The sequence below is a fragment of the Cavia porcellus genome, unplaced genomic scaffold (assembly GCF_034190915.1).
Source record: "Cavia porcellus strain 051 isolate PalLab524CR breed Dunkin Hartley unplaced genomic scaffold, mCavPor4.1 scaffold_2, whole genome shotgun sequence".
NCBI lineage: Eukaryota > Metazoa > Chordata > Mammalia > Rodentia > Caviidae > Cavia > Cavia porcellus.
Window position 1 is genome coordinate 39,906,729 of NW_026947485.1, and position 19,511 is coordinate 39,926,239.

At 50.4% G+C, this 19,511-nt stretch overlaps 2 protein-coding genes across 3 annotated transcripts in view; both read left to right on the plus strand.

The window, feature by feature from the left end:
* Window positions 1-4,176: 4,176 nt before the first annotated feature.
* Prrt4 (proline rich transmembrane protein 4) lies at window positions 4,177-14,060 on the plus strand. Of its 2 annotated transcripts, none has more exons than XM_003475170.5 (5): window positions 4,177-4,490; window positions 5,634-6,351; window positions 6,437-6,541; window positions 6,829-6,954; window positions 11,726-14,060. In XM_003475170.5, the coding sequence occupies exons 2-5, from the start codon at window positions 5,703-5,705 to the stop codon at window positions 13,555-13,557; spliced, it is 2,712 nt and encodes a 903-aa protein (XP_003475218.2). In that variant the 5' UTR covers window positions 4,177-4,490; window positions 5,634-5,702; the 3' UTR covers window positions 13,558-14,060. The 2 variants fall into 2 exon arrangements, with proteins under 2 accessions (XP_003475218.2, XP_063097247.1); XM_063241177.1 differs by having other exon boundaries at window positions 4,177-4,386.
* Window positions 14,061-19,179: 5,119 nt separating this feature from the next.
* The window catches only part of Rbm28 (RNA binding motif protein 28), a 31,296-nt gene continuing 30,964 nt past the window's right edge, over window positions 19,180-19,511 (plus strand). Inside the window, exon 1 of the mRNA XM_003475167.5 lies at window positions 19,180-19,420. Within this exon, the coding sequence (XP_003475215.1) occupies window positions 19,303-19,420 (118 nt within the window). The 5' untranslated portion in view covers window positions 19,180-19,302. The remainder of the gene's footprint in view (window positions 19,421-19,511) is intronic.

Below are 19,511 nucleotides of genomic sequence, written 5' to 3' on the forward strand. Positions count from 1 at the left end.
AAGCCTTGTAACTTATAACCCTTGGTCAAGAGAAATCAGGTACCAGTAAGAACAGAGGCTAGCCTCGCAGGGTATTCTGACCAAGGTTCTAAAGATCGTAACTGGCAGCAGGGATCTTGGAAGTGACAACTGTCACTATGCTTGTCTGCTGAGTTAGTCACACTGCTTCAGTTTGGGCTGATGTCCCTCTCCATGAGGTGCACAGCTGACATCCTGGTGACTCCATTCGCCATCTTCCAAGGAATTTCCACCTCTGTCTCCTTTCCTGTGCCAGACCTCTGCTTCCCGCAATCTGCACTGCCTACTTTTGTTTTACTCCTGATTTTAGTGGAGTACTTTCTCTAGCCCTTTTTCAGAAACAGTGTGTGGGAAGTAAGAGTCCTATGCCTGAAAATGTGTATAACTTACTTGGTTGATAGTTTAAGTATGTTTTAATTCTGGGTTGAAAGGCGTCTTCAAAAATTACAAAGTATTGCTTTTAACTTTCAGTAATGCAGTTGAAAATTGTGAAGATTTTCTTATATTTGATATCTCATACATAACTTTTTTCTTTCTAGAAGTTTCCAGACTCTTCTATTTAATATGCTTTGGTGTGGGTTTATTTTCACCCACAATGCTGGAGTCTTGGTGGGTTTATGATCTGGTAATTCAGGTTCTTGTGTTTTGGAAAATTTACTTGAATTAGTTAATTGACGATTTCCTCTGATCTTTTATTTTGTTTTTTAGAATGTGTATTATTTTGATGTTGATCTCATAGAATTATTCTCTTATGTGCTTATTTTTTCAATCCTGTATTTCCTACCTGTTAGTAATTTCCTAGCAAATGTAACACACTTGTCTGATTTTCCATGAAGTGTTTTTTACACTGTTATGATTTCCTTTTCATAAATTAAAAATGCTATTAATGCATGTTTTCAGTACATAATGATTACATTCATGATGAGGAGTGAGTACATGTACACAACACAGCTTAATTCTTTTTATGCCAGCTGGGCGTGGTGGCTCATGCCTGTAATCCCAGCACTCAGGAGGCTGAGGAGGGAGGATCATTGCGAGTTCGAGATCAGCCTGGACTACAAAGTGAGCTCAAGGCCAGCCTGAACTGCATAGCGAGACCCCATATCAAAAAAAGACCAAAAAAAATTCTTCTTATGCCTCCTCCCTTTCTCCCCCCTCCAATCATTTGGTCCCCTTCCCATCTGCAAAAGATCTATATTGCTATTGCTGTATCACTAAGATACATGGCAAGTTCTTCTCATTTTACTTAGAGACAGGGTAAGTTGCACAGGCCGGGCCCTGAATTGTGATCCTCCTGCCTTAACCTCCTTAGAACCTGGGATTACAGACATGTGCCATCATGGCACCTTGCTGGTATCTTACTCTTATATTGTGGATGTAGCATCATGTTACTCCCTGTAGATACTAGTAAACAGTCTTTTTGATGCCTTTTTTCTCTCTGTATAACTCATTTCCTCTATGTCGCTTTTTAAATTGTTTGTTTTGTCTCTCTGCTGTGTTAGAAAGCTTCCTGGATGTCTGATGATCTTGGATCATGATTAAGGTTGGAGGGTGATGTACGAGATTCCAAGCTCATAGGATGAGTTTGGCTCCATGGAGAGATCGAGCTGGACTGTATTTGCAGAATCACCTCTGTCGATTTCTATGGGTCTTTCCTGTTGGGCTGGTGAAATGTGCCATGGTAGAGTCTTTCTGTCTCCAGTTTGGAGAACAAAGGTCCTGCTCCCACCACCTTGGGAGCATGGCTGTGAGAGAAGCCTCAAATCCCATTACCTTCTGTTTCAGCTTCTTCTGAAGAAAACCTCCACACCCTGACTGGAGTACGGGAAGGACTGTTTCCAGTGGCTTATGTGTTAGGAATCTAACACATTTCACCTTAATCTTTAGCCACCACTTCCACAGTTACAGAGGCACCTTGGACTGCCAGTTCCTGAGAGTCATGCAATGTAAATCAAGTCACTCCTAGTTCCCCACTGCCTGCTGAAGAGGTCTTTTTTCCCAGGGCTAAGTCAGTGACCGCATGACCGCCTAGCATCCTGTCTCAAAAGTTCTGCTGCCATGGTCTCCTTTTCTGGTCTCTCTGTCCTTAGAAGTCTGTCTCCCGATTTAAAAACCTCTCTACTGAGGTTTAAATGGGGTTTTGAGGGTGAGTGGAGTTAGATGATGCATTCAATTACTACCTTAACCCAGCACTCTAACTTCCAATTTCAGTATCTTTTTCAAAATAAACTTCCTAGGAATAAACCTACTTGGTCATGGAGGATTGCTATTTTAATGTACTGGGAGATATTTATTTCAGTTTTTCCATTTAGAAGTCTTTAAGTGAATGTGATTAGCAGGAAATGAGACTTTCTATAAGAAGGATTCAAAGAAAATATCTCCAATGGGATAGCTTTTAAGTATATGAAAGACTCAGGCGGTCGTGAGTTCGATCCCCGGTACCGATAAAAATGAAAAAAGACAAAAAAAAAAAAAACAAAAAAAAAAAAAACAAAAAAAAAAAAAAAAAAAAAGTATATGAAAGACAACCAGAAACTGAGCCTGTATGCTGTCTTGAGGCAGCTGCTAATGGACTATGGGAGGTGAGGGGAGCCCGAAAGTTACGCCCAGTGGTACAATTAAGGGTTACCCTCTGCACTGTTTGGTTTGGGGATCTAGAATAAACCCCAGTCTTCATCATTGATTGGTCCTGAGAGGAGCTCAGTTGGTATCCTGATTTCTTCTTGTATCAATGATGTGGGAGGAGTTCTGTGATCACAAAGTGAGTCCCAGATGCCTCTGTGAAACACAACTTATTGCCCACATGGGCCCCAGGATCACTTATTTACTTATGAAATAGCTGTTGAGCATTCACCATGAGAAGAGCATGATGTCAGTTCTCTGGGCAGAATTTGCCTTAGGTAATTCTTTTTTTTTTTTCTTTTTAATTCTTGAAATGGGGCCATATACTCAAGAATTGGCCTTGAACTCTGCATCCTCCTGCCTCAGCATCCTGAGTAGCTGGCATTACAGGCACATACTGCTCTCAGCTGCCTAGATAATTCTTTAAGCACCACCCCCAGCACCACCTTACAGAGCAGAAGTGCAGTAATAACTGGAAAGGAGGAAAGTAAGTGGTGAATGTAACACAGTAATGGTAATTTTTCTCTCTGGGTCATAATTCACAAAAAGAGAAGAGACTCATGTAGCATCTAGCATAGTGCTCTGCATGCAGTAGGACGGATGTCTCAATCTGGTGCAGGGAAACTCAACTTCTCTTATGCTTTTTTTTTTTTTGAGACACAGTCTTGCTATGTAGTTCAGGCTGGCCTGGCATTCACTATGTAACCCAGGCTGGCCTTGAATTCACAACAATCTTCCTGCCTCAGCCTCCTGAGTGCTGAGTATAACAGGCATATGCCACCATGCCCTGCTTTCCAGCAGACATTTCTAAAACTGTTTTTCAAAGATGTCTTTGGCAAAAAGAAATGGTACAGCAGGGAATGACACTTGGCAGTTGGACTGTGAAATATTGGAGGTACTCCCCTGCAGCAGTACAACTGTTTGCAAACCACCAGGTGGTGGAGAGGGCAGGCAGAGAGATTGAGTTCAAGTCTGGCGAACTACGTCATCCTGGGCCATTTTCGGGGTCTGAATTTACCTATCTGGAAAATGGGGACATTCATCGGGTTGTGGCAAGGACTCACAAGGTAAGGTTATACTAATTATAGTAAGAGTTTAACAGAGTGGCTTTTATAACCTGGGGCACCATTGAGGCAGGCTGCTGTGTGTGCACGTGAGCCTGTGTGTGCACGCGCGGTGCCCTGGCCCGCGGGTGTGTTTCCTGGGGTTGGCGTGCCTGTCGATATGCGCGGTGGCGGCTCTGGGAGTCTGATTGCCGGCAGCAGGCTGAGAACGAGGCGCCCGAGCTCGCCGAGGCTGATTGGCAGCGCTGGGTGAATGAGCGCGTGTAGAGTGGGGCACCGAGGCGGCCGCGGCTGGGCGCTGCTGTGTGTGCCCGCCTGCCCGCCCGGGTAGGGGGCAGCTCGCGGGCGGTGGGCTGGGTGGGGGAGAGAGCGAGGAGGAGGGCGCGGAGCAGGAGGGAGGGCCGTGAGAGCGCGGCTGCCGCGGAGCCCCGGCGCGGGCGCGGGGCCGGAGAGCCGGGCGCGCAGCCAGGAGGCGGCGCCGCGGGGAGGAGCGCGGAGTGCGAGCCGAGCCGAGCGGAGCGGAGCGGGCCTCCCGCCTGCGAGCGCGCTGCGGGCCGCGGCCGGGCCGGGGCTGCCGGGGGCCAGTGGGTCGGTGAGGCTGCAGCTGCCCGGACGAGCTGAGCGACAGCGGGGACCGGGTGCGGATCTCCGGTCCCGGCACCCGGAGCAACTGAGAGGACGGGTGAGACTCCGCGGAGCGCTGCCCAGCTGGGGGCCATCGCGACCGCCCCTCCTGGGGGACTTGGCCGAGGAGCCCAGCGTGAGGAAGGGAGCCAAGAGGAGCAGGTCGGCCGGTCCAGCCTGAAGGAGTGTGTGTGTGTGTGTGTGTGTGCGTGTGTGTGTACATGAGCATGCATGTGTTCCTGCCAGGGGTGGGCGTGTAGGGGAATGGGGGGGGGTGCTGGTGTGTGATGTGTGTCTGGCAGTGTGCATGTGTGTCGGGGGCGGGAGTGCCTCTTTGACTGTGTGTGCTGAGAGGAGAGAGCGAGGAGGTGGACCTTGGGTCTGAACCATGTAGAGGGAGGGGGCTCATCAGGACGGAGTGTATGTGTGTGCGTGCTGATGTGTGCAGGGGTATGTGACGGGTGAGTGGGTGTGTCAGGGGTGCTAGGTGTGGCCGTGTGTGTGATGTAAGGGTGCCGGGTGCACGTGTGTCCCTGGCTCACCCTCCCTTCCCCCACCAGATGTGTGCGCATGGAGAGGAGAGTTCTGGGGAGAGGGCGGGAGTCCCTGCAGCTGCCCCTGGCCCAGCTCTCCGGCTTGTTTTCTCCCCCTGTGAACCAGAAACGACTAAACTTCCCCTCCCTCAAATACTTGTAGGGTCCCTAGGAGAGGGGCAGACCTAACCCCAAAAGAGGGGAGGGATTCAGGAGAGGGAGACCCTGCTGCTCTGGGCACAGCCTGGCAGTCTCTGGCTCTGCAGATCTCTCAGACTGTGCTTTGCCCCTCTGGGGGCCCTCAGTGGTATCTCAGATGGGGCTAGAAGTGGGGATTTGGACACATCTGGGAGGGTTTGCTTGATCGAAGCTGTATTCCCAGAAGGGTGCTTGGCATCACAGGCCTCCGTGGGTATTCACGGGAGGAAAGGAGTCTGGGAAGAAGGGGGGAAGGGAGGAAGACAGTCTGCATCTGGGAGTCAAGTTGGACCTCTGCTGTGGTTAAGGGTGCTGATTCTCTGGCTGCAGTGGTGGACTCCAGTCCCCCCTGTGCAGGGGTGGGATTAGGCAGCGCTGGGGAAGCTGCAGGGCCTAAAGGTACAAGAAGAAGCTGGCCAGAGGAGCCATCCTGTCTCTCTCCTCAGGCAGAAGAATTTGCCTCCCCCACCCCCTTGCTTTTCTGTGATCAGAAATCTCCATTTGGGGCATCCGATCCTGGGACAGGGAAGAGGGTGGTGGCAGCCAGGGCTCACAAGTCCTCTCTTCCCTGCAGGACCTTGAAGCTCAAAAGGTGCTGAAGAAGGGAGCCCCTGGCCCACTTGACTGCTGAGGCCAGGTGGCCATGGCAGGGCGTGGCTGCCTCTGGCTGGAGCTGTTCTGCTGGGTCCTGCTTGCTCTTCCTGTGGGCCCCCAGCCTGCCTCTTCTGTCCCAGGTGCCCTTACCACTCTGACCCCACCACCTCAGAGTGAGGCCTCCATGCTGTCTCTCAACCTGGGGCTAAACTTCAAATTCCATCTTCGGGGACCTGCTGCTGTCTGGGGAAACTCTGTCACAGAGACCCAGGCTCTTTCTCCTGGCCCAGCCCAAGAGCCAGAGGATGAGGTGGCCAATGGGCTAAGGACGGACTCCCTTTGGGAACTGCTAGTAGGCCCCCCTGGGAACTCTCTCTCAGAGTGGGGCTCTGCCGAAGGCAGCTCTACATCCTGGGCCTCCTCCCTGTCTCCTGAGTCCACATCCTCCCTCTCTGGGCCCACCCACCGTCCAACTACTCCCTATCAGCCCAGGATGGCCACTGTGACCTGGGCCAGTGCTCTGACTGCAACAGCACCATCATCCAGTGTTCCCAGGCCCCAGCATAGTGAGCTGGAGCTGAAGTTTGATATGGCATTGAGAGCAGGTGCAGCCCCCACACTGGGGCATCGAACACTGCCCCTCCTGCCCAGCTTGCGGGCCAGCCTGGCAGAGATTGCTGGGCGCCTGGGACCCTTTGGTGAGTACCCACCCTGTTGGAGAACAACCCCTGCTGGGCATCCCTGGCACACAGGAGACAGTTTCAGCCTGGACTCCTTTTACAGGGTTCTTTGGTACTACTCTGTCCCCGCTCCGGAACTTCTCAGGCCTGAGACCCCCAGGCATAACAACATCCCCAACCTCTGCCTCCAGAGTGTCAGACTCTCCAGGTGAGTGTTCATTTTATTGTAGCAAAAACTGGTGGGGCCCTCTGCATGCTAGGTGCTATGGTAGGGAGATGCTTCTCTAGACCCTAGGGGAAGTATTCTCTCTGCAACATTGACTCTGACTTGGTGTCTGTAGCTTAGCAAAATGTGCATACACTCATGACCTTAGGGTGTGGGGTACACTTCCTCAGTAGAAACTCTGGGAAGTACAGGATTTTGTTCCAAGTTCTAGAAGCCACAGTTGGCTGGTAGAGTGGGTGGCACTTGAGCCCTGTATGCTCCTGTTGCAGGGTTCTTTGGTACCACTCTGTCCCAGTCCCTACCCTCTCTGGAGAGGAAACTCTCAAGCCCAAGCCTACTGGACCCAGCTTCTTTCCTAAGCACTGTCTCAACTGGGACAACTCCAGTACAACATGGTAAGTATCAACTCAGTTGAACCTGACAACTATTTCTTGAGCGCTTGCTACACACGAGTCACTTATCAGTGTTCTGAGACTTTTATTCCATTGTTCTTATAATGATAATCACCATTCTGTTCATCATCGCTGTGGAGAAATACACATTAATGGTCTGAGAACCGGAGTTGCAGGAAAAGGTCCCACAAGAAATTAAGGAGTGGTCCTCTGAGAGGTTTGCAGTTACAGGCAGAGCAGCTTGGAGACATCCTCCACTGTTGGTAGCCTGGCCTACCTCTGCACCCACCTCCATCCCAGTCCAATTTGCAACTCTTCTCTGCCTTCTGATCTGATATGACACACTGTCAAATATGGGCAGAGTTGGACCCTCATTGGGAAGACATTGAAGAGGAGACCACAGGCAGAGAGACGACAACTTCATTCACAGGAGCCATTTACAACATGCTACTAGACAAGTGGGTGGCCTGTTGAGACTGGTTTTGAATTCCTTTGCTTCCTTGCTAGCTGGGTAACCTTGGGCAAGGCACTTACTGTCTCTGAGTCTAAATTCTCTCACTTATCTAGGGTTTAATGATAGTACTCATTTTTCAGAGATACTGTAAAGCTTCTAGATAACAGAAACTCTTGACCCAATGATGCCAGTCACAAAGTAGAAGTTTATTTAAAGTAGCAGCTATTAACCTTGCTCTTCTCTCTGACTCCATGCCAAATAGACGTCCAGATCCTACTTCATAGCCACCCTGGCTTTGACCGCAGGTGATGGTAGGACAACACATGACCAACGTGTAACACCAGACAAAGGCAGTGGTGATTGGGAATGGGGTCTGGCAGATGAGGCCACCAGGCCATGGAAAGTGATTGCTAAGCTAAGTTTTGCTCTTCCAAGCATGTGCTGTAGCTGTGAAGCCCCTCAGCCCTCTCTTACTAGGCTCAGCCATGGCCTCCACTGTTTTCTACCTTCTTCCAGCCCCACACCTGACACCACATCCCACCTTCTGGCTCCAGCCTCTGTTACTGTGCTCCCTCAGCACTGGGTAAGGCTCCAGCCACTCCCCTGTGCATCCTGTGTATGGCAGAAGGATCCACGGGGGGCGGGGAACTTTTGCCTCAGGGGAAGGATACTGGCTGGCAGTCTGTCAGCCTGGGTGACAGTGCTGGCCAGGCAGGTTTAATGAGTCTGGACAGTATCAGAGGCAGCTGAGCCTGGCAGGCTGGCAACCCTGCCTTCCTTCCCCCGCACTCACTGGTGGCTGCATGACGCCAGCCTCTTCCTGGATGCTCCTGTAGATAAACCCAGAAGGTCCACAGGCCTCCTGGAGATAAGATCAATTGGCTTTGCTCAATTGGACTGGGCACATGTGCATGTGCACATATGCGCATGTGTGTATGTGTGTGTGTGTGTGTATACAGTAGGTGGGAAAATGACGAGGCTCACTGTGTTTTTTCTAGGATCTTTCTCACCAATAGCAATCCAAAGTTGCCATTGACTTTGGCTTCCTAGATGTTCCTAATCATGGATCCCTTTCATCTTAAACAGACCTTGTATGGGAACCCTAAATACTCCAACAGTTGCACAAGTCATAACACACTGGAAGACTCAGGCCACTCTGTCCTGAGTCCCTGTGAGTGCTCTTGTCCACTCCCTCACCACCCTGGCAGGGCCCTGTTCTGACTGGCTGGCACCTGTACTACACTGTTGTTAAATATGTTGAGTGTCACCGTCATGAAGAATATCAGTGTTCTGGGATCCTGGGGGTGGGGGTGGGGTGGGAGAGGGATGGAGCAGGCCACTAACGGGCTGCAGCTTCCAGAATCCAGAGTGGGAATGCCATTCCCAGGCGTCTGATGTGGGCAGTTGGGGGATAATCAGGCCTGGCTTTCCATGAATGAGACAGCTCCTCCCCCTGCGCTTTCTCAGCCAGTTCCAGCCTCACCCGTTGACACATTGACATCCTGTCTCCTCCTTTACCCATGAGGTCAAGAAGGGTCACAGGGCCAAAATGGGACCTCCCTGAAGAGGTGGCCTGCTCAGGGAGGGATCCATGGAGGGATAGATTGAAGGTCTCTATTTTCTGGGGGAAAAATGAAGGCTCTTTCTGGGGAAATCACAAATGCAAAGATGAGAGATGAGGTCAAGTGGAGCCTTTGAAGGCAGAAGCGAGGTGTCTACCTGTTTCTACCCTCGCCTGGCCCATGCAAGCACACCAGGCACATGACAACCCTTGGAAACAAAGCTGCTAATTCAGAACTCCCTCTCTGACACTTGAGCTGCACTTACACACTGCCCGTTTTCTGTATTTTATTTCTTTTCTGAATTCTTATGAATGTTGAAATTGGCCCTGGTTGCCACAGGACTTGGGGATAGAGATGAGAGATGAGGTTTTCTGTGCCACATGGGTGAGAGGTAAAGATGGAGGACAGTGAAGTAGAGTTGACCTCAGAGAGCTGGACACATCTGTACAGGGAGCGAGGAGGACAAGTAACAGGCTGATACTCTCTGTGGGCTTCTAGGTAGGCCCTCTTGGCCACTCTGTAGGGCCCAAAGGCCAACGAAAGACCAAGCCAATTCAGTCACTGTGCAGAAGCAATGATTTTGACAAGGACCAGAGGGAAACAGAGGATGAGGGGAAGTGTGTTTATCTGATCCTGCCAAAGCTAGACAATGCCTTCCTCTGCTTAGCAGGCTATTTGTTTGTAGATGAATGGCTTCTCATACAAATGATGGCCACTCTCTTTTTTGACCATTCAGGGTTCTTTATGTCATCAGCATGGTACTCTTCAAACAGAGTTCATAAAGTGAAACCATATGTTGATGTTCTCTTATTTAACTATTGTCAGTCACAAAAGTGTATAAACAAACTTGGAATGTGCTAAGGGATTTTCATCCAAATGGCAGCTTTGGTAAGTAAATCAAGAATTAGTCTAAGGACAGAACTGCTCACACTCATATAAACACAAACTGATGGTCAGCCAGTGATGATCATTAGCTGATGAGCATACTGACCATAATCTTATGTTGAATGATCATTACGTACCAGGCACTCCAAAGAGTTAACATGCATTTTCTCATTTATCCTCACAGCTGCCCTATGCAGTAGGCACTCTTACCCAGTTTGGGTTTGCGAACGTGATGGAATGGAAACCAGGGTGCATGCTGCTGTTTGCAGTTGGCAGGAGGCTGTGAATATTCAATTTTTGGCTGCTCCTTCTCAGTCCTCCCTGGTTCTCCAATTCCACCTCTCCCCAGAGTTGCCTTCTGGCCCCTCGCTCCTTTTTCATGTTCTCAGAACTGCTATATTTTGCCTGTGCTAGCAGGAGTTGGCACTGCCTGGGGTAAGGATGTTCCTGGGGTCTTCCTGTCCAGATGAATATGGCTGGGACATGTCCAGCTATTGGGGCAGGCATGTGATCATTAGGACCTTCCTCTCCATTCTACATCTGTCTCTGTCTCCTTCCCTTCCCTATCTGGCTGTCTTTGTCTCCCACTGCCACTCTTTCTTCCTCCATTTCTGCAGTCCTGTTGAGCCTGTGAGGGGAGAGGAAGGAGGGGTCAGGTTCCAACAGTCCCCCATTGCTTAGCCATAGACCGAACTCCTGGGTCTCTTTGGAACTCCTTTCTAGCTCCAGGAGAGAACCAGGGTCTTACTCCACCTCTCCCCACTTTGTAGATTTTCCTTTCCCCCAAGGGATGTGGGAAGATGTTAACACATAGGAGGGGGCCTGACCTAACAAACCCAAGGGTACCTGAGGGCATCACACACTCAGATGGCATTTATCAATCCTATGATCTCCTCAGTTACTACCTTCTGGGAGTTTAAGGGGAGCCTCCAAGACTCAGGTGAGTCCATCTCAATGTAACCTTCTGTAAAATGTATGCATGGGAGATTAAAAGGGCATCTGTATTGAGAGTCTTAGATTTGGCTTGTGGGTGAATTGGTGCTACAGCCAGGGGTAAGCTGAGGATTGAAGTAGAGCTGGTAGGAAGGGCAGTGAATAAGAGAAAATACTGTTCTTTGAGTGTTGTGGACAGGAGAGTCATTTCTCCCTCTGATTTGTGTGTGTTCATGCATGTGTGCAAGGCAAGTATATTCCTTAAAACAGGAAGGGGGAGGAGTTTAAAAAGCCAAGAGAAGCATCTCCTAGCAGCAAAGTGGCAGTTAGGAGTCAGGGGTGCAGAACAGGAGATAAGCAGACTAATATTATAAAGACATTTCAGAGTGGAAAGGGGTTTCTGATTGGTGCTTGGATCTAGATTTTAGCTGAACTCTGCAGATTCATGACCTTGTCACAAGTCACTTTGCCTCTCTGCAGAGCCTTAGTATCTTCATTTGGCAAATAAGATTCATTTACTCAATAAGTATCTGCTCAGTGTGAAGTATGTGCCACAAATCTTTTAAACATGGAGATTCAGAGATGAGCAAAGAGAATGACAATCCTTGTTCTAGTAAAACTGCCTTCCTGGTGAGGGGATTGGGTAGGACTGGGGGAAGGGTGACTGGGTTCTGTGACTTCTGAAGAAAACCTTTTCCAGTAGTATAATCACCAAGTGATGGAGAGAAATGGACAAAGGAGGGAGAGGAGAGGGTGTGAACTGAAGCTTTGGTCTGAAGGTATGGGAGGAGAAAATGAGAGACCAAGAGGTAGGGAGTCTTCTGTGTAAGACCCCCTGGGTGATTGGATTGACCCCCATGCCCCACTGGCTACTGGCTAAGGGCCAGGGATGGGGGGCAAGACTGCACACTTACTTCAGCCAAACATTCTCTGCCCATAGATCACATCGTCCCTACCTCTGGCCCAGATGACCTCCCTCCGGCCAGCCTTGGGAACCCTTCAGCACAGCCGGAGTGCGGGCCAGAGACTTGCAGCGTGGACGTGGGCCAGCTGCCTGATCGGGAGGTGCAGCCTCCGTCCTCCCCGCGACCCCTCTTCTTCCTGACCCTGGAGGCAGACTGGGAAGAGGCCCGGGCTCGCTGGGGGCTGGCCTGGGAGGCCCATGTGTACGGGGCAGGTGCGCTCTTCGGCCTGGTGGCCTTGCTGGCGCTGCTGGCTCTGGCCCTCTTGCCTTGGCGCTGCCCACCCGGCGCCCCCTGCCTGGCGCTGCTGGATCTGCTACTGCTCTCGGCCGGGACCACGCGCGCCTTCCCACTCTTCTACGACGCGTACGGGCACCGCGACAGGCTGCCGACGCTCGCCTGGCTGCTGCTGCAGGACCTTCCACTGCCCTGCCTGGCCGCCGGTCTGGGGCTGGCCTGCCTGCTGCTGGCCCGGCCGCGCCCACCGCGCTGCCCCGCTGGCCTGGCCGCGCTGCTGCTCCTGGGGCTGGGGCTGGCGGCCGCCGCCGCCCTGGGGAGCGCCGCGCACCGCCCGCTGCGGCCCCTGCGGCTCGCCTCGCGCGGGCTGCACGCCTTCCTCGCTGCCCTCCTGTCGGGGCTCCTGCTGGCGCTCTCGTGCTTCAAGGGGCGGCGGCGGCGGGCCGGGGCGCCCCTGGGCGGGTCTGTCTTCAAGGGAGCGACCCCCGTCCCGCAGGCGCGCAGCCCTTTTGCCCCGCGGGAGTCCTGGCGGCGCGCGGCGCGCACTGCCCCGGTGGCTGGCACTTTCGGGCTGCTGAGCGGAGTTCTGCAGGGCTACGAGGTCCTACACGCCCTGGGCTACGGCGGGCAGCCTGGCCTGGAGGGGCCCTGGCCTTGGTGGGCCTTCCAGCTGGGCCTGCGCCTGGGAGAGGTGGGCGTTGCGCTCCCCTTGGCGCTGCTGGGCCTCTACCCCGCGCTCTGCAGCCCTCGCGTGCCTCCGCGCTGCTGGGCCAAGATCTTCCGCTTGTCCCCGGGCCATGCGGCCCCGCTACTGCCCGGAGGCTGGGTCACCGGGCCCCAGGACAAGGAGCCCCTCGGTAGCGCTATCAATCGTGGCGACGCGGAGCTGCTGCAGCTGTGCGCACTGGCAGGGCCGGGCCCCGACTTGCTACTCCAGGGCAGTGGCTGCCCCGGCTTCGAAGGCGCCGCGGACAACCAGGTGCAGTCTCCGGCCTCCTCCCCAGGTAGCGATTGCACTGTGGACTTCCGTCCGCCCTCCCCAATTAACCTTCGGCGCAGCATTGAGGAGGCGCTCTGTAGCGAGGCGCTGCTGGCTCCTGGCCTCTTCCAGGGTCCTGCCTTCGGGGAAACCTTGCCGGGGCTTGGCCTCCACCACAGGTCCTCGCTGGGGACCAAGACCAGGACTGGGCTCAGTGGAAGGTCGGAGGAAGCCCCCAGTTCTCCGGCACCTCCGGAGCTCCCCTCTCCTGGGGCTTGGCCTGCAGGCAGTAGCGCCTCATCTGGCTCTCTGTGTGGACTATCGAGGGACAGCTCGTCCATGCTGTTATGTTCCAGCCCGGACAGGCCTGTACGCTGTCCCCTGGTCTGTGTCCTCAGTCCCCCGCGACCCTCTGAAAGCAGCCTTAGCCTCCAGGTCTCAGGATCTTACCAGGCACTGTCCCCACCCTCCCATGACTCCCCAGAGCCTGCTACTGAGCTGCAGGTAGAGGAGGCCTCGCTACAGGAGCAATTCCTGGATGCTTGTCGACAAATCGATGAGCTGAGCGTGGGCAGTGACACCATTGACCTGTGATAAGTCAGGCACCTCAATGCCTTGCTGCCATAGGCCCTTCTCTGGCACCTGCTCTGTTTGAGACCTGCACACTGTAACCTTCCCCCAATCCTGCCTGGCTCAGATACCTCTCCCCACTTCCTCCCCCATCCAGGGGCTCCTGGGTGGGTGGGTCAGCAGCCAGGCTCTGTTGATTGGGAATTAGTGCCATCTTCTCTGGAGCCCTGGGCACTGATGCCCTCAGCTGCAATTTTAGGCTGGCAGGGGTCCCACTTTCCTTGGCCTTCACCAGCAATAAAGCTCCAAGGTGCTCCACTCTGAAGAGTGAGAGGCTTCCTCAGAAGACCTGGGGCCCTGCGTTGGTCCCATACCCACCTTTGCCATGCCCGGGAATCCCACTCCTGTGATGAGTGAGACTCCCTGTCCTCTACAGGACCCTTCTCCACAGAAAGCTTACTTTACAGCAGGTGGGTGGGAGGTGAATGCTTTCAGAGTTAATTTATCAATAAAATATTTTCAGAGGAGGAAGTTCTGACTTTATTAGAAAAACTTAAATGGAGTAACAGTAGCTGTGGTTCTATCAGAAGTGAGAGTGGGTGAGTCTGTCTCTAATTCTACTGTTCCTCACACAAGACCAATAATTTTGTCCTGTAGCTGAGTTAAGTGAGTGTCCTGAGAGTAGTCCCTTGAAGATCCTTCTCTGACTCCCTGGGAAATGGCTTTTCATAGGCGTGTCATAGGTTCCTGAGAGATGGGGGAGTCCTCAGTGGAAATCCCTGTGATCTCTGGTCCTGATAGACAGCTAATTAGGATTATAGTGCTTCATGGAAATACTGGTACAGATGTAAAAGCACCTGGTTGCCTGAGGCTGGAATCTCCACCAGTCCCCTAGCCACATTCCCACAGTTTGGAATTCACAAAGAGGCTACCTTCTTCACCCACTAACAGGTCCTCTTTGAGGCTGGGGCTTATAGCCACCCCATCTTCTTCCTCTGTACAACTCTCCTCTCCCATGTGTACAGATCCTTCCTGGAGTAAGCCTGTCTTCAGAGCAGTCTCCTGGTGAATCCTAACAATCAAAGCAGAGCTCACAATGCAGAGATCCATAAACACATCCGGCCACCAGGCACTCTATAATCCCTTCCTTGCCTGGAGCAGTTGGCTTGGAGCTCTGTATTTGTCACGTGGCTAAAATGCAGTGGTTCAGTGTGGCACAAAATCAGGACTTGCATTAGGTTTGAAAATAAAAAACCTGACAGTGTTTTGGCAGATGTCCTACACATCACAGGGACATGCACACTAGGTTTACAGTAGAAAAACAGGAACTTGAGAATTTTCTTCAAACTGACCATCAGCTGGTGGGGACTGGAGAAGGGAGGCTGGGAACCAAGGGGGAAGCAGGCAAGAAGTTTAGGAGGGGCTTGGGCCTGCGCAGCTAGTAGATGAATTCAAGTGCAACTCTCCTTGCAAATGAAGGTCTGGCTAGGCTGAGAGGAGCCCACAGGCCTCAGGTCTCAGAGGAAGGAGGGAAGCCAGCAGTGTCTTCATGAGAGTCAGAGTCAAAATGGGGAGAGAAATGGGAGGTGGTGGTGCGGGTGAGGCCGAGGGATGCACCTGGAGTCGTTTTGACCATGTTTTCTTCATCACCTGGCTCAGCTTGGCTTGAAAATTCCTTCTGCATTGTCGCTCTGGGCTGAAGCCCGGAGAACTGCCAGCCTCTTAATTGTGGGCATTTCTCAGTGTCACAGCAGCTGTAGCAGCCCAGCATCTGTGCAGCACTGTGTCAGGCAAGGAGGGCTTATGGCTGCTCTGAGAAAGTGCCTGCTTTCTTCCCCGTGTTCCCTTCCATCTGTGCTCATCTGCTTGTGTTCACACTTGACTCCTTCGGGCATCCCTTTCTCACTCTAATGGCCAGCTGCTCACTCGCTCTCCACATCACGGGCCTCTGGGTTCCACACACACTCCAAAGACCCCCAGTCAATGTATCTGTCTGTCTCTTTCTCAGGTACACACACACTTTGTTTTTAAATGGAAAGAAAAAGACATGGGAATACAACTCTAACATTTCATTGATTTTCCTCAGTAAGAATTACTGCAACACTACTACTTTGAATATGATAATATGCAATATAATAACCACTGTTGTTGTTCTTTGTTGTTGTTGTTTGGCTTTTGTCATTGTTGCTTTTTTTTTATTTGTTTGCTTCTTGATTTTTCTGTTATTTTTTTTTTTTTTTTTGTCTTTTGCCTTTTTATCGGTACCGGGGATCGAACTCACGATTGCCGGCTTGCAAGGCAGCTGCTTATGCCGCTGAGCTAAACCTCCAGCCCTATTTCTTTTTTCTTTAAAAAAAAAAAAAAGAATTACTGCAGCCCTATGATACCCTGAAGAGGCCAGGAGTTGGATTAGAAAACCTTTCTTTCCTTCCCTTTTGTTCCATGTCTTATCCTACATGTTTCCCAGGAGGGAGTCCAGGTAGATCCTAATCCAGATGTCCTGCAATTCCAAATTTTGGTACTGTGGGGGACTGAGGGACAAGCTCATCTATATTCATTCATTCCCATAAAAATATTCTTGAGGGCTTACAATATGGTAGGTTTTGGGGATAGAAAGGTAAAGGAGAAAGATACCAGCGATGGATGTATGAAGTTGCGGATCTTTTGGGGAAGGGCACACATTAAACAACTAATGACATAAATAATCACAATAGCACAAGTAATTAATTACAGCTGTGAGAATGTGGAGACTAAGAACTGTTTGGTATTATAGAAGATTTAGCTTGCGAGGGAGATTGAAACCAGAGAGATGAGGCCTGGCAGAGGCTTGCTGAAAACAGGCCAGGCCTCTCTTACTTCCTCTCCAGTCTCCTGCACAGTGATGGATGAGGGGTAGGCTGGCGGTTTATTTCCCTTGGAAGCCACATTGCAGGGTTTCATGGCTCATGCTATTTAATAAAGAGCACTGCATGTGTCCTGTGTAGATGGATGAGCAAATATTCCTGATAGAAGAACCATGTGCCCTTCCTGATATAAATGGATAGGAGAGGGTGGAGCAGGAAAGAAATGGGGACCCACATGTGAGCTGTGGGGAGAGTAGAAAGGAGTAGTTACACTGTTGTCCTTCCTGAGGGGTAAAAACCCTGCATTGTGGGTAGCTGCTGCCCCCTGATGGTTTTGTCCTTTAAGGAAAATTTGTGTCTACAGTATACAGCATTCATAGGGAGTACTGGAAGTTGGAACAACATTCTCAGGGTCTTTTCTCTGTACATTTTACATCCAGGACTGGGAAGGCCCCCACATATCTGGGGTCACAGAACCTTGTAGTTTGCTCTTTGAGAATGAAATGTCGATTCCTAAGATGGGGAATGGAATAGGGGGGAAAGAGAAAGACTAGAAAGGGTTGTTGAATCTCAAATCAACTTTGTTCAAATGACCTAATTCATTTCCTTTGTCTGTGTGACTATACTACATAAGATTTACCTTGTAGCCTTAACAATCTGTTTTGTATTTAAATGTTTCCTTTCTTAAATTCTGTGTTTAAAAATAACCATGGTGCTGGGTGTAGTGGTGTATGCCTGTAATCCTAGCACTCAGGAGGCTAAGGCACAAGGATCACCATGAGTTCAAGGCCAGCCTGAACTTCACAGTGAAACCCTGGTTCAACAAACAAACAAACAAACAAACAAACAAACAAAAACTATGTGTGCATGTGGGTATTGTAATAGTAGGAAAATTTAGTGGAAAAAAGGTGTGTTTTTGAAGCATATATTGTGTGCTCGGAGGCAAGGCTTCATAAATCTTGATGCTTAGCTGAGTATGGTGGCTCATGCCTGTAATCCCAGCACTCGGGAGGATGAGGCAGGAGTGTTGCTGCAAGCTGGAGACCAGCCTGGGCTGCAAAGTGAACTTGAGAGCAGCCTGAACTGCATAGTGAAACCTTGTCTCAAAAATTAAGAAATAAAAATAAATAAATCTGATGCTTAGTGTTTCCTCTTTTACCTGTATTACTACAACTGGTCGTCCATCCATCACAAAGGAATTGAAAATGAATGGGGCTTGAGGAATAAGTGCACCTTGCTTTTTTCACTATATCTTTCATCCCTTTTTAAGTTTTCTGCCTACTATGCTACTACCCTTTAAAAGCAAAGATTTTGGCTGGGTTGGCCCTGGAGTCTTAGGATTGCAAGTTCAAACCCAACTTGGGTAAGTAAGCAAAAACTCTGTGTTTAAAAAAACAGACTGAGGATATAGTTCATTGAGAAGGGCCTGGATTGAATACCAACCACAACACAAATAAAAATAATGATTTTGGGCAGCAGATACAGCTCAGAGATAGAGCACTTGCTTACCATTGCATAAGGCCCTAGAGTCAATGCCCAGAACTGAAAAAAAAAAATCAAAAGTAAACATAGACACAGGACATTTAAAAGTAATGATTTAGGCCAGGCATTGTGGTACACTCCTGTAATCCCAGCACTTGGGAGGCTGAGGCAGGCGGATCATTGCAAATTCAAGACCAACCTGGGCTACAAAGTGAGCACAAATCCATCCTGAATTGCATATGAGACCCTATTTCAAAAACAAACAAACAAACAAAAAAGTAATGTTTAAAAAAAATACCTTTGGGTACTTTTTCAGCTGGGCAGTCTTCCAGTACAATGGTTTTGCACATGTCTGTTCCTTAGCCCTGTGGGTGGCAAACATTCTGTATGTTTCAGAGCCCAGAAGCACCCAGATATCCGTTTTGTCAATGAGACCTTTCAATCTTGGGTCTGCCTGATAAGCTTACCTCAAGAAGATCTTTTATCCCTGGGTGGTGCTGGTTCTGGGTATTATGTTTGCTTTGGATATGTTCTGATGTGATCTTGAAGTGTGCATGCTGTAAAATATCTATCTGTCTATCTATCTATGCATTTGTTTTGAGACAGGGGTCTCAATCTGTAATTCAAACTTGGCTTTAATTTACTATGTAACCCAAACTGCCAAACTTGTGGCCCATCCTTCTGCCTCAGCCTCCCACGTGCTGCTATTACAGGCATCAGCCACCATGTCCATCAATATATTTGTAAAATTTAAAGAAATGTATATCTCACTCACTAGCTGATATTCTATAAGAGGGCAGGGGCTTTGTCTTTTTATAGCGCATCAATTTTATCTCTAATGCTTGACACATAGTTGGGGCTCAGTAAATATTTATTGAGAGAATAATTGTTTATCATCTGTGTCTATGTGTACTTCAGAAGCTACAATTGATCGGTGAAGCCGAGGTGGTATTTATCTCAGAGAAATGAGAATGTATGTGACATGCTTGTGTCTGTGCATTCTGGCTGCAGTGTCTGCATGTAATCTGGAAATCTGAGAAGACACTTCAGAAAATATGTATTAAGCATTTGTTATATGTCAGATCAAGGTCTGGCGCCAAAATGACTTTTGCCTATTCTGGTGAATTTTGAGTCGACCTCCAGGAACTCAGATTTCAAGAGAGAATAAACCGTAGATGCCAAATTTCCCTATTGTGGGGGCCGTGCTGGGACAGGAGGTGGAACCTCATTCAAGAGGCTCCGCCTCTGGGCGAGCCACTACCTTTGTAAACTCCGGAACGTTTCTTCTGTTTGTTTTCACGGTTTCCTTCGGAGTCTTTTGAGCGACGCGCACTTCCGGGATCTCCTAGTTCTTCGGCGTGCAGGTCTTGTTAAAGCCAGCTTCACGAGTTGCGTGCACCGGCCTGGTCGCCTGTAGCGTCAAGCACCTAGGTTTCCCGGTCTCATGGCCGGTCTGACACTGTTTGTGAGCAACCTCCCGCCTTCTGCCCGAAGTGAGCAGCTGGAAGAGCTGTTCAGTCAGGTGGGGCCGGTGAAGCAGTGCTTCGTGGTGACCGAGAAAGGTAGGGGGCGGGGCGGTCGAAGAGGCTGGGGTTCCTGGGGACGAGGTGGAGCCGGGACAGCGTTCCAGCCTTTAGGAAGCGCTTCGTCACC

Excerpts from the sequence above, each read along its gene's own strand:
- Prrt4 (XM_003475170.5), top strand. The coding sequence starts at position 5,703 with ATGGCAGGGCGTGGCTGCCTCTGGCTGGAGCTGTTCTGCTGGGTCCTG. Across the intron at positions 6,352-6,436 it reads TGGGCGCCTGGGACCCTTTG|GGTTCTTTGGTACTACTCTG; the intron begins GTGAGTACCCAC and ends CTCCTTTTACAG. Across the intron at positions 6,955-11,725 it reads GACAACTCCAGTACAACATG|ATCACATCGTCCCTACCTCT; the intron begins GTAAGTATCAAC and ends CTCTGCCCATAG.